The 14,318-nt window shown below is 35.9% G+C and overlaps 1 protein-coding gene across 1 annotated transcript in view; it reads left to right on the top strand.

The window, feature by feature from the left end:
* Nucleotides 1–7,774: 7,774 nt before the first annotated feature.
* Nucleotides 7,775–14,318, top strand: part of LOC150106861 (sialin-like) — an 80,551-nt gene continuing 74,007 nt past the window's right edge. Inside the window, exon 1 of the mRNA XM_090392770.1 lies at nt 7,775–7,870. Within this exon, the coding sequence (XP_090248896.1) occupies nt 7,819–7,870 (52 nt within the window). The 5' untranslated portion in view covers nt 7,775–7,818. The remainder of the gene's footprint in view (nt 7,871–14,318) is intronic.

Genomic DNA, 14,318 nt, shown 5'->3' with positions numbered 1-14,318 from the left:
CATGGATTTACATCATAGAAAGTGAAATATGCATTTTTAAGTCAACACTAAAATTATTGAGGCTAAAACAGTTCTGCATATTCCCTTTAGGGTATTAAAGTTTTAGAGAATTTATTATTTTTAAATGTTATCCTTTTATTAATGTCCTTGCTTCCATGCTACTAGATCAAGAATGCTGTTATGGGTTCAATTCTAGGAAAGTTGACTAGAACGTTTTCATCCGATTCCCAAGTTAGCCGAAATTTCAGATTAGACTCCAGTTTTTAATCTCACTAGCAGCATAGATAAACTGATTATATAGATTTCACATACACACAATAATACCAGTTATTGTTTAGGAGCACAAAATGCTGGAAGTTATTTATTATACTCTCCCAAAGTATTTAAATAGCTGGTAGCCTTGAACTCAAACTACTAGTAACGAGTAAGGATCGGGTGGCTGCTAAATTTCAAAAGTTATCTATAGAATTCAACCAACTCCATTTGATGAATAAAGAAAATTCAAAATTTATCAATTAATATGAATGGTCAATATCAAATAAATTTATTTTGAATGTTTGGACAAATTCAAAAATATTCCACAGAGATATTCAAAAATATGTTTTACGTATTTTAAAATTTAACTCTACAATCTAAATTTTAAGTTTCTTTTAATTATTCCAAGCCCCATGCAACAATGCTTACACAGTCACACCCGAACAAGAGTAGTCTGGCACTATAACATTGTCAAATGGGACTGCCTCCGAGACTACTATGCTTCATTCCCATGGTTGGACTATTGTTTGCAGTCTTCCAATCCAACATATGCACCCAACATATCACCAAAGTAATCCTTACTGGCATGATAACATACATTCCCCACACCACTCTGAACTATCGTCCGCTATCCGAGCCTCGATTCTCCAAAAGATGTGCCAAGGCTGTACTAATGAAAAACCAGGCATACCACAACTGGCTCAAATTAAGAAGTCTATCCTCCTTCAGTGCCTATACTGAAGCCCGAAACATATGCAAAAAATCATCAATGAGTCCTAAACATAATTTGAACGGGCAAAAAGCAGGAAACTTGCAGCCTTTCTTAGCGGCAGCCATGCCTTTTGGTCTCTTACCAAAGCAATTGTTCGCAACTTTTGCCCTAACTACTCCCACCTACTGTCGGTGCCAGGTTATTTTTCTCCCTAGGCAAAGTTTACAAGTGCGCCTTTTATTTCACAAGTGCGCCCATTATTTCATAAACTAAAATGTTTCTAATTGGCATTAAACAAAATAAAATTGTCTTTCAGGTTAAATTAATACGTAAATTAATAGGGCTTTTTTATTTTATTTTTTATTTAATTTGAAAATTCTCTGTTATAATTAATTTACAAACAAAAAGTTATAAAATAGCAAAATTTAATATTTTAAAATGTTAGCGTTTTAAAATATTTATCTTAACTGAATTTTAAATAGCGGTGAGTTCAAATCATTTAGGTAAGGAACAAAAAAGAACCAAGAGTTGAATAGTAAAATAGTGTGATGTGTGAGGGATAAGGAAAAAGAATCGATACCTAAATCATATATCGCTATTTAATTTTGATATTTTAGTAAAGCATAGCTTGAAGTTTTGCACCCCTTCATGGCTTGCACCCTAGGCGGTTTCCTGGTTTGCCTAAATGGTAGCGCTGGCCCTGCTCCCACCCCTATCATACCCAGATGGCTCAATTGCAACATCACCCACAGAAAAAGCTAATCTCCTGGCTTCACACTTTGCCTGCAATGCACGCATAACCGACAATGGCAAATGCTCCCAGTCATTCCAACTGCCCAACATGCAATGCCCCTTGTATCCTTTTGCCAGAAAGAGATCACAAACCTGTTGTCAAAATTACACACAAAAAAAGCCCCTGGCCCTGATGGCATTCCTCCAATTGTCCTGAAGGTCTGTGCAGCAGAACTGACTCCTATCCTATGCCGTCTGTATACACTTTCTTACTCCACTGGTGTATATATATATATATATATATATATATACATATCCCAAAGCCTTGAAATTGGCCTATATTCAACCCATTCCCAAAAAGGGAGACAAATCGCAGCCATCTAACTACCGCCCTATCTCACTCACCTCAATCCTATCTAAACTGATGGAGAAAACCATCATTTCACAACTACTACTCTACCTTGAAGTACCAGCTATTAAGTGACCACCAGTACGGATTCCGCCGATGCTGATCAACAGGTGACATGTTCTCATATATCACCCATCTCTGGACATATACCATGGAAAAATCTGGCGAATCCCAAGTAGTTGCACTCGATACCTCTAAAGCCTTTGACCGAGTCTGGCGCAAACTTCCATCATTTGGACTATCTCGGGACTTCTGCAGATGGATTACCAGCTTCCTGTCTGGACGCACACTATGTGTAATGATAGATGGCTCCCTATCCCCCCACTATCCAACTAATGCTGAGTCCCACAAGGTTCAGTTCTGTCACCGACCCTCTTCCTCCTATACATCAATGACCTACTTCAGTTGACCTCCAACCCAATACACAGTTTTGCAGATAACAGCACATTGCACTCCTCTTTTATTTGAAAAACTTTACCCTACACAACTCACTTCAACCCACAGAACATCAACCACAACTTTCCTTAACGCAGACCTCCAAAACATCCTCCCATGGAGCTCAGATAACCTCGTCGATTTCAATGCCAGTAAAACCCATTTCTGTCTTATTTTCCACAAAAAAGAACCATTTTCCCCCAGTATTATTTTTGATAACACTCAAATCCCCAGACAGGATGAAATTTCTCTTCTCGGAATTACCTTGACATCAGGCCTCTCCTGGCATAAACGCATCACAACCATTGCATCCTCAGCTTCCAAAAAACTAGTCTTTCTCTTTCGCTCAAGACGTCACTTCACTTCAAAACAGCTGTTAATCTTATACAAATTGCAAATCCGCCCAGCTATTGAATACTGTTCTCACATGTTCTCACTTTAGGAGTGGGACTCGTAAAAGCTCCCTCAAAATGCTTGACTCAATACAGAGGAGAGCAATTACACTGATAAATGATCCATCTCTTACCGACTCACTCCCCCCACTTTCACATAGACGTTTAGTCTCTGAAATTTGTATATTCTACAAATATTTTCATGGAAAATGCTCATCTGAAACAACATCAATAATTCCCCCACTCTGTGTTAAATCCATTGGAACACGTACAGCCACCTCCCAACATCCCTTCACAGTACACCTTGAAACCCACAGAACAGTTTCTTTTCCTCCTCCTTCATCCCTGCCTGCTGTACTGTGGAACAGTCTTCCCCTGAGGTATTTCCCAAGGAATACAATATACAGGCTTTCAAATCGAATGTTAACAAGTTCCTTCTTCCCCAACCCACTACCCAAATACGGTACTAAAGTACTATAAGTTGACCAGCCAACAAAAAAAAAAGCGACCTCCAGTGTGTAAGGGATATCATTAAGAATATCATGCTTAATAAGAATGCACATCCATTTCAATTCCATCCTATTTATTCTTCGAACTCTAGGGATACATTCCGATATTGTACCATAGATGAATTTTTAAATACTTCCCATGCACTGCCGATATCTTTTCCATCTAACAAGCAATACCAGAACCTAGTATACTCCTCAGGTGGTCATAATTTTCTGCTTTGTAGTTCAGTATGGAAACTTTTCTACATGGAATATCCATTCATTTAGACACTTTCCACGTCAATACAGCATGATTGTGACCAACCGAAACAAAGATTGAGAACAAAGATCTTCTGTTGATATATTTGTTCTGAAAAATGGAATAAATAATTAAAATAAAATAAATAAAACATGCTTTCGTAATTAAAATGAAAAGCCAAACGGCTAGTTTTCTGGCAACTTAATAGAAATTAAGCGGATAAAAATCCTATGTTGTTATATAGCCAGTAAATGAAACTCAAGATCGAGAACTACGATCTATATGAGTTTCAATGCCGAAAAACTATCGGCGAAGGCAATTCGAAGCAAAGGTGGAGCAAGCTCCCTCACTATTCTTGATATTCTCTCATAATGTAAAACACAGCTCCTAGGAGATGTAATACTGTCATTACATTATAAGGAGAGGTCACTACCCAGACCGGTTTCAACCTTTTTTGAGGTCTCATCAGTGAGTAGGTAGACCTGGAAGATATCAAAGCTTAGTGAAAAGAACTTACATACCTTCACTATACAAATGCCATAAAGGTGTGTTTATATTTTGTAATTACAATGAAAAGCCAAACGGCTTTTTATTTTAATTACAAAATATAAACACACCTTTATGGCATTTGTATAGTGAAGGTATGTAAGTTCTTTTCACTAAGCTTTGATATCTTAGACAAGCCTAAAACAGTAAACCTGGAGGTGACTGGTGTGGAGGTACATACCTTCAATGCTGGGAGTCTCAAGATCTATGCTGCATATAACCCTCCAAGCATTCCTCTGCTGACAACAGATCTAGACTCCGTACTTGGTCCAAATGACTCCATAATAATAGCAGGAGACTTCAACTCAAAACACACATCTTGGTACAGCTCATCTACTAACACCAAAGGCCACACACTTTTCAACTATGCAATGCTCAACTCTGTTGTAGTCGCCGGCCCTGCTGAGCCCACCCATTTCAGCCCTTCGGGTGGCTCGGATGTGCTGGACATTGTCATTTTTAAAAATTTAAGATACCAATTCAAATTGGAATCAGTCAACGAATTATCTTCTGACCACAGTCCCATAGTGCTCAATCTAGGTTCATCAGATCAATTCTCTTCTCTGCACACATTCATACCATGGGACAAGTTAGCCAAGGTTCTTCCCGATCATATTGGTCCGGTACCCAATATCAGTAAAAAAGGAAGAGATTGACACAGCAATAAATAACTTAACCATACAGAATAATTCCCCATATTATAATAATAATAACCATAATAACAGAATAATAACCATACAGAATAATAAATAACTTAACCATACAGAATAACCATAATTCAGAAAGCAATTGAATCAGTCAGACAATCAACTGTCTTCAACCCAACTAACCGTATCCCTGAAGAAATCATGGACCTAATCAGAGCCATAAATAGAGCCAGGAAGAGATACCACAATACCAGAGCCCCACAAGATAAAAAAGTATTGAACAATCTAAACAGGCAGGTCCGAGAAGCTCTTCAAAAACACAGAAACCATCAATGGGAAACCAAATTGGCTAACATCAATACTGAAGATCATTCTGTATGGAAATTCTTAAGAGCAATCCGCACCAAAAAGCAACTCATACCCCCTATCCAAACCAAGAAAGGGACAGTTCACAAAGATGAAGAGAAAGCCGAAGCACTAGTAGATAACCTAGAATCTAAGTGCAACCCATCGTATACTAATTTAAATATCAACTTTATGTACAAGATTCATCGTCATATTAGGTCAACCTTAAGACAGAACATTGTCAACTCAGAACATATCACTCCTACAAATCCAACAGAAATGATAAATATCATCTCCCATCTAAACAATAGAAAAGCTCCAGGACCGGATGGCATAACTAACAGAATAGTAAAACTACTTCCAAGAAAGGCCATAGTCCATCTCGTCAACATTACAAATGCTATCTTTAGATTCTAGCATTTCCCTTCTACATGGAAAACAGCCACAATCATACCACTGAAGAAGCCAGGAAAAAATGCTCACCTTCCTGAAAGCTACAGACCCATAAGCATATTATCCAGCCTCGGAAAGGTAACAGAGAAAGTGATCCTCTCAAGATTCCAAGCAGAAACAGATACGTTAGGAATTTTGCCTAATGAACAGTTCGGCTTCCGTAGGGCCCATAGTACAGCCCAACAAGTGCACTGGCTGGTAGAAATCATTACTAAAGGTTTCAGCTGGAAACTCAATACAGCTGCCATCTTCATCGACGCAGAGAAGGCGTTTGATAAAGTATGGCATGAAGGTCTTCTCTACAAACTGATAAAATTTAATTTCCCAGTCAGACTAATAAAGGTAATACATTCTTATCTGAAAGACAGATACATGCAGGTCAGGGTAGGCGAAACGGTTTCGACCAGACGCAGGATCTCGGCAGGCGTACCTCAAGGATCTCTTCTGGCACCTCTACTGTTTTCAATCTATGTAGCAGACATCCCTCTGAACCCAAGAACAACATTCACTGCATTATATGCTGATGATACTGCACTGATGTCAAGATCACTGAGCCCAAAACTGGCAACTAAAAGACTACAAAATAGCATACACACTTTAGAAAAGTGGATGGCAGACTGGAGGATCCAAGTTAACTCCCAGAAAAGCTCAGCCATACTGTTTACTAGAAAGAAAATCCATACCATGGATTATATTTATTTATTGGGAGTAAAGATTCCATGGCAGACTGAAGTTAAATATCTTGGAGTGATTCTTGATAGTAAACTCCTATTCAGCAAACATATTAGTTACATTTCCTCAAAGACATCCAACGTCTTAGCACAGCTCTACCCTATGATCAACAGACAAAGTAAACTGGACATGCAAACAAAATTAACAATTTACAAGATGGTAATTAGACCGGTTATCACTTACGCATCCCCAGCTTGAAGCCACACCGCAAATTCTAATATTCTAAAACTTCAAAGATTACAGAATAAGTGCCTGAGGATGATTCTGGATGTCCCCTGGTTCATAAGAAACACCCAGATCCATAGAGAAGTTAATATCCCTTATATCTCTTCCTTTCTCATAAATCTAGCTGAGAAGTTCTTTACCAAGACAAGTAACCATCCAAACCCGTTAATCAAGGAAGCCTCGGAATATAATGAAGAAGAAATCTACAAATTTAAAAGACCAAAATCTATTTTAAGTTCAGTTGAACGCAACTAACTTCACTGCCCTCAATGGGCGAGTATATAGCTCACAAACACTCCATTCAAAGTTCTTCCATTACAAGACAAAGGGGAATATGAAAAGCAATTTTGCTTAACCCATCTAGCCAAAAATGTTAATGTTAAATGTCTTTGATATCTTCCAGGTCTACCTACTCACTGATGAGACCTCAAAAAATGTTGAAACCGATCTGGGTAGTGACCTCTCCTTATAATGTAATGACAGTATTACATCTCCTAGGAGCTGTGTTTTACATTGAGAGAATATCAAGAATAGTGAGGGAGCTTGCTCCACCTTTGCTTCGAATTGCCTTCGCCGATAGTTTTTCGGCATTGAAACTCATATAGATCGTAGTTCTCGATCTTGAGTTTCATTTACTGGCTATATAACAACATAGGATTTTTATCCGCTTAATAAATATGCTTTCATTGTATACAATATGACATGTTTGGGAGGAAAATAGTTGATGGGGTTTTACCTTAAAGAAAAAAAACAACAACATGAACACTAAATTAGATTAATACAAGATTGTAAAACTAGAAAATGGAAAATTTGTTGGCAATATTTTTGTAATAATTGAATACAGATATTTATGTAGTTAATTATCGTCTGCTTCACGCTGTCCATTGATAGTGTAGGAAAATGACATCATATAGCCACATAAATCCTATGACTTTCCATTTGGAAACAGGAAACGGAAATTCGTTGTCTCTTTATTTTATTTATTTTTATCATTTCTAGAGTCATATCACAAGTGTTTATCCAGTTTTTCACAATGGTTCTAAAGATTAATATTTATAACTCTGTCTGGTTGCCGGTCGTTTTATATATGACCGATTGCCGTAGTGCATTTACCGACTTTGAGGATTATGCACATCAGCAGATTTTAAAGTTCATGTGCGCTTGTTACGGCTGCGGGTTTTGGAAAACATGACCAAGGATAAGCAGGAACAAATTCAAGAGGAGAAAACTGTATTTATGGGTAATATTTTAGATTTATTATTTTCATACTGGCGTATTTTATATTAAAAATGTTAAAATTACAAATAATAATAATGCATTTATAAATTTTGCTCTATTTGTTTGCTCTTAATGTTTTAAGTGTATTTCTACTACCATTTGCATTATTTAAAATAACTAATTTACAGTCTTTAGCTATTAGTATTAAACACTGATTTATAGAATTTTAAATTCTAAAATATAGTGGTAATGATGTTTACAATTTTCAAAACTTGTTGCGGATTTCATAGGGAAAATGCTTAAATGTTATAAATTCTACCGATTTCTGAAGGGAAAAACAGAAATCTGAAGAAAATTTTTCGTGCTGTACTGTATACAGGACAAAGTTTTAAATTAATAACGAAACTTTATCTATCTTCTACATAAATTATCTTACATTTATGAAAAGAAATTTACAATGAACACTGGCATATCTTTTTAATGCCCAGTTGTATAGAAAGTCGTTTTCAGTCCACCTTTTCAGAATCAGTAAAAGTCCTATCGCAACTATGATTCGTATTAGTGAGAAGTCTGCGTTGGTTATTATTTGGGAATACATATAGTTCTGAACAGCTATTTATCTTTATTTCTGAGCAATTGGATACTAAGCTTTCTATCGATGAACTTTGAGAAATAGTTTTATTAACTCTTTCTAAATCGTTTGATCAGAGCTGTAAAGCCATCGTCAATATGTTCCATTTATGTACTAATATGCTATCCTTAATAAATAGAATTTCGTATGTAGTATACTATTTGATTTATTGTATTAATATTATATATTATACACTCAATAGACAAAATATTAGGGATAGGGGTGATAGGAAGTTGACACTGGCATCGCTCGTGCAGCGTGAAACGTACCCAAAGCGAACTCAAATGGTAAAATAGACAGACATCGGGGCTTCTCAACAGTCTATCGCAATCGACGAACATGGGTAAATGTGGTGATCTTAGAGACTTTGATCGTGGACGTGTCAAGGGTCTACCGCGAGTATATAATCAATGGATGTACCAGCACCCAGCAAGCAAGTGATGGCCGACCACATGGCATTAATAGCCGGGGTCGACGAAGACTGTCCAGGCTTGTATACATATTAACCGCAGGGCAACGTTGGCACAAATCACATCCAGTTTCACTGCTGGAGGTCCAAGCAACGTCAGCGAGCAAAAGGTACAGCATATAGTTCGCCCACCATTTGTAGGTCTCTGCTTCGCGTCTTGCCAAAAATAGTCGATTCATGCTGAAGGGGAGAAAGAAATGAAGGACGTCCGAATTGGTCGCCAACACGCGAAATCACGTGCTTTATAGGTAAAATTTTCCAACTGTTATACAAGCAACATAGTTAACTACAATAATCATAGAAGAGAAGTTAATTTTCCGACCAGTAATAATAAACAACTCATCCCACAATACGGACAGATTACCCTATTATCGGAATGGATTCTCCTTTTTCTGACATGCGCAGAAGTGTCGAAGGATCTCTAATCGGTGGGCGAACTATACCCTACATAACATGGGCTACTGGAGCTGAATTGTGTACCACTGTTGACAACTCGTCATCGGTGTCGCGGCCATCAAAACTGGACTTCTTGGGTTGGACCAGACTCGTGTGGTCTGATCAATCCCGTTATCAGCTGTATCAAGCTGACGGCAGGGTATGTGTGGTATCGACAGTATGAAGCCATGGCCCCGTCGTGGCAGGTTGGCTCTATTCAAGGAGGTGGTGGCTCCATGATGGTTTGGGGAGCCTTCTCATTTGACAAATTCGGTCCCTTAATGTGGCTGGAGAGGTCCTTAAATGCTGTAAGCTACCAGAATGCGCTGACTGATCATCTACATATTTTCATGGCCTTCGCACATCCTGCAGCTGATGGTCTGTTTCAGCAGGAATCTACCGCATCGCTAGGCCGCAACCACCCAGGCATGACCCTACTTGGTTATTTCGTGGAAAACAGTAAACTTGGCTACGCCATGATACTTTCTGTTATATTATAATAATAATATAGGAATACATGGAGAACACACTCTAAACAGAAATGGTAAAAAATTGATTGACTTTGTAGTTTATAATAACCTAAAAATAATGAATTCCTTCTATAAACATAAAGACATACATAAATATACTTGGGCAGCAAGAGGATAGAAATCAATATTAGATTACTTCATATGAAAAGACATCAAAATTTTCACTAGATGTTAGAGTTCACAGAGGATATGAAATAAGCAGTGACCACTTCCTTGTTAAAATAAAATTAAGATTACCACCTAAATGGCTACAAGTAACAAGAACAGAAAGAAAAATTGAAACATTCAATAGTCTTGTTTATAAAACTAGACTATTGAATAACACAAATGTACAATGGCTATATGAACAAAGAATTAACAGTATCTAGATAAAATAAAACAAAATGAAGAAATAGAAATAGAATGGCTTAATATAAAAATGATACTAAATGCAGCAGCAAATGAAAACTTAGGAAAGACGAAAAAATTCAATAAAAGAAAAAAACTGAAGATCTGGGATGATACAATCAAAGAAATAATCAAAAAGAAAAAAAAAGCCTATCACAAATGGTTAAGCAATAAAAGATTAGAAGATGAAATAGAATATAAAAGAATAAGAGCCATAGCTAAAGAAGAATTCAGAAAAAGACATAGAGAATCATGGAATAAATTTGTTTCTAATTTAGAACATGATTTATATAAAATAAGACCCAATGTATATAAGATTTTGAAACACCTAAATGCAGATACCAAAGAAAACATAAAATTAAACACTGAATTAAAATTAGAAGAATTTCTAAATTACTACACAGAACTGTGGACAGACAAATATTTTAAAAAAGACAACTGGCAAACAATTAACGAAAATGAAAAGGAAATAACTGAAGAAGAATTAGAAATCAGCCTGAAAGAAACAAGAAACGGAAAATCACCTGGAGAAGATAAGCTAGGTTCAGAACTATATAAATACGCAGGAACAAGATTCAAAGGAAGACTCTTATTATTTTTAAATAAAATTTACTCAACTGGTATCCCCCCAATAGAATGGAAAAAAAGCAATTGTGATTCCTATCTTTAAGAAAGATAATAGAGATGACCCTAAAAACTATAGAGGTATCAGTATACTAAATTCATGTTACAAAATATATAGCAGAATCTTAAATAACAAACTAATGAAATATTCTGAAAACTTTATTCTAGAGGTACAAAATGGATTTAGAAAAGGACGATCATGTATAGACCCAGCCATCTGCCTAAAATTAATAATAGAGAAAAGAAGAGAATATAATTTAGAAACACATATTGCATTTATTGACTTTGAAAAAGCATTTGACAACGTTAAAAGAAACATATTATTTAACATATTAAAAGAAAGACAAATACCAAATAATATCCTAAAAGCTGTCACAAGCATATATGAAAATAATCAAATACAAATAAGATTACATCACGAGCTATATATATCACGAGCTTCATATACAAGAGAGATAAACCAAGGGGTCCGAGAGGGATGTCCCCTCTCAGCAACTCTTTTTAATATCTACTTAAATGAAATAATAATAAAACGGAGTAAAAATTTACATCAAGGAATTAAACTTTCACCTACAGTTAACTTAAACACTTTCCTCTTTGCAGACGACCAAATAATAATTACAAATTCTGAAGATAACTTACAGAAAGCTATTTTAAATCTAAATGAGATATCCAAAGATTATGGTATGATAATATCAACGGAAAAATCAAAAACTATGGCCTTTAAAGGACAAGACCCATCAAGAACTAAAATAGTAATAGATAACAAGATCTTAGAACAGGTGAATTCATTTAACTACCTAGGATGTATGATCACTTATGAAAATGAAAAAGATATAAACATAAAAATTGCAAAATATTTAAAAATAACAGGTGTAATAAACTCTATATTTAAACCAAACCTAGTTCAAAAACAAACCAGGCTAAAAGTATACAATACATTAGCCCTACCGGTCTTAATGTATGGAAGCGAAATCTGGACAATAAAACAAAAAGACAAACAAAGATTAACAACAGCAGAAATGAAGTTTATGAGAAAAACTGCAAAGTATACCCTATTTGATCACAAAAGAAACGAAGATATTATGAAAGAATTAAACCAAGAACCAGTAATTGAAAAAATTAAAAAATATAAACATAAATGGATGGAACACGTTCAAAGAATGAAAACAGAAAGATTACCAAAACAAGCCTTAAAGTACAAGCCATTAGGGAAAAGAAAACCAGGACGTCCTCTTAAACGATTCAACGATGACTTCTAAGGCTGGAACAGGCCATAGTAGGCCTAAATCATTGATACGTATGATGATGATGATGATATTTTCTGTTCATGTTCGAAACCTTTTTTTTTTTTTTTTCCTTCTGATTTTTCATAGGTGAATTCTAAGCTGAATACTAGAGCGATCACAATTGCTAATAAACCGAAATTCTAAACTTAATAAATAACATCAACTCTGATTTTATTTTTTGAACTTTTTCGGAGAAGTAACTTAGCTGCTAATAAACATCTTATTCTACTACATTTAATTATACAGTATAATAAATACAACTTTGAACTGTGTTAACATATCCAAAGAAGAATCAAGTTACTGTTTCTCAAGCTTTCATATACTAAAGGAACAATCACTTCTAAATGGATCGCAATGCATTAAATGTCCATCCGAGTTATATTTGTTACATTATAAAATATTATATGTTTTATCTCTGTGTAGCTCAGTGGATGTGGCGTTTGCACACCGCCGCACGAAGGAAGTCTTGGTTTCGAGTCTAGTCGGCAACTAGAGGAAATTTTTCTAAGCCTTTTTTCGACCGGTTCCCGAGTTAGTCGATCTTTGGCACGGGCAAGCAGGTTTTTCTCCCCGGAAACTCGGTTTTTCGTCCTGTAAACTCAAGAAAATCGACCGTAGAACCCACATTATTTCAGACATTAAATATATTTGTGTTAGGGTTAGGGACCACGAAATGGCGGCACATTTGAGCCGTCTCTCTTCACTGCGTATCGCTTAATTAGTGATAGCCTTGGGCCATCTGTCTCCGATTGGGTACCAGTGGAGATTGAACTGCCCACTCAGTCTCCAAAAGTTAGATAGGGCTAAATGGCCTCGCCTACTCCCGTATACGGGAATAAAAAGGCGTTAGCTGATTTTTTTTATCTCAAATTAATAATTAATTAAAAAATTTTTAATTTTTAATTAATTATTAATTTTTAATTAATTATTAATAATTAATTAAAAATTTTTAATTAATTATTAATTTTTAAGAAAGGAAAATTAAGCATTTTCCTTTCTTAAAAAATTTAGGAAATAAATCATTTAATATATAAAATATGTGTTAATTAATATTATTTTAGATAATAACAGATAAAGAAAGAAGATATTACAAGACGATTTGAAAGAATATTTTTGTCAATTTTGTTAAGACGGACTCAGAGATACTTATTTCCTGATGATTTTTGTATATATAAAATAGAAATGTCTTTATTATCATTATACATTGTCATCATTATCATAAAGAGAGTGGGAGTGGGGAAATTGGTTCTATTGGAATATAAGTGGTTCCAAGACGGAGATGTGCTAGATTTTGCAAAGATCTTTTGACAGGATACCGCATGGAATTCTGATACGTAAATTACAGTAAATGGATATAAATATGAGGTCGTTGATGTAGATAAGAGAGTGGTAGATTGAAAGATACTAGACCCTACTTTATTCAGGAGTAAAGTCCCAGAGAAGTCCTAGTGGCGTGCCAAAGGATTCTTTACCTGGGTCACTACAGTTTAATTTGTACATATGCAGTTGGTTGCAGATGATGCAAGATTAGATAGAGCAATAATCAATAACAATGTTTAAATTTTGTCCGATGATTTAAATAAGCTGTGTCTGGCCAAAGGAGAACGGATGTCAGTTCAATGTAGCAAAGTGCAAGGTTATGCATTTTCGGGTGAAAACATCACCTGATATGCTTCACATTGATGGAGTTGTACTAAAGGAAATTGATGAAGCCAGGGATCTGGAAGGTGTTGGTAGATAGGGACTTGAAGTTTAGAGGACATATGCAAAAGTGTCCAAAACACACATAGGATTGCCTGGTTATTGAAGAACACCATGACATGCCGAGATAAGCAGGTTCTCTATAAAGCTTTGATGAGGCATCAAACATATTTCTGCATAGATCTGATCACATGGGTTTCTTGGGGATGTGGATGAGGTGGAACAGATTCAGAGGGGGGGGGACCAAAATTGTGATAGGTCTGTTGAATGCTCCATATTAACAGACAGAGAGAGAGAGAGAGAGAGAGATGCAGGGTTTGAAGATCTGTGGAATTCAGAGGCTGGTTGATAAGCGGATAAGGGCGAGTATGACAGAGACATAAATTTCATAGAGGTTGATTGAT

Source organism: Typopeltis vanoorti, chromosome 5 (assembly GCF_054136105.1).
Source record: "Typopeltis vanoorti isolate ZY-2024b chromosome 5, IOZ_Tvanoo_1.0, whole genome shotgun sequence".
In the NCBI taxonomy this organism is placed as follows: Eukaryota; Metazoa; Arthropoda; class Arachnida; order Uropygi; family Thelyphonidae; genus Typopeltis; species Typopeltis vanoorti.
Note: the sequence above shows the minus strand (reverse complement) of the source record. Positions and strands in the feature narration are given on the sequence as shown.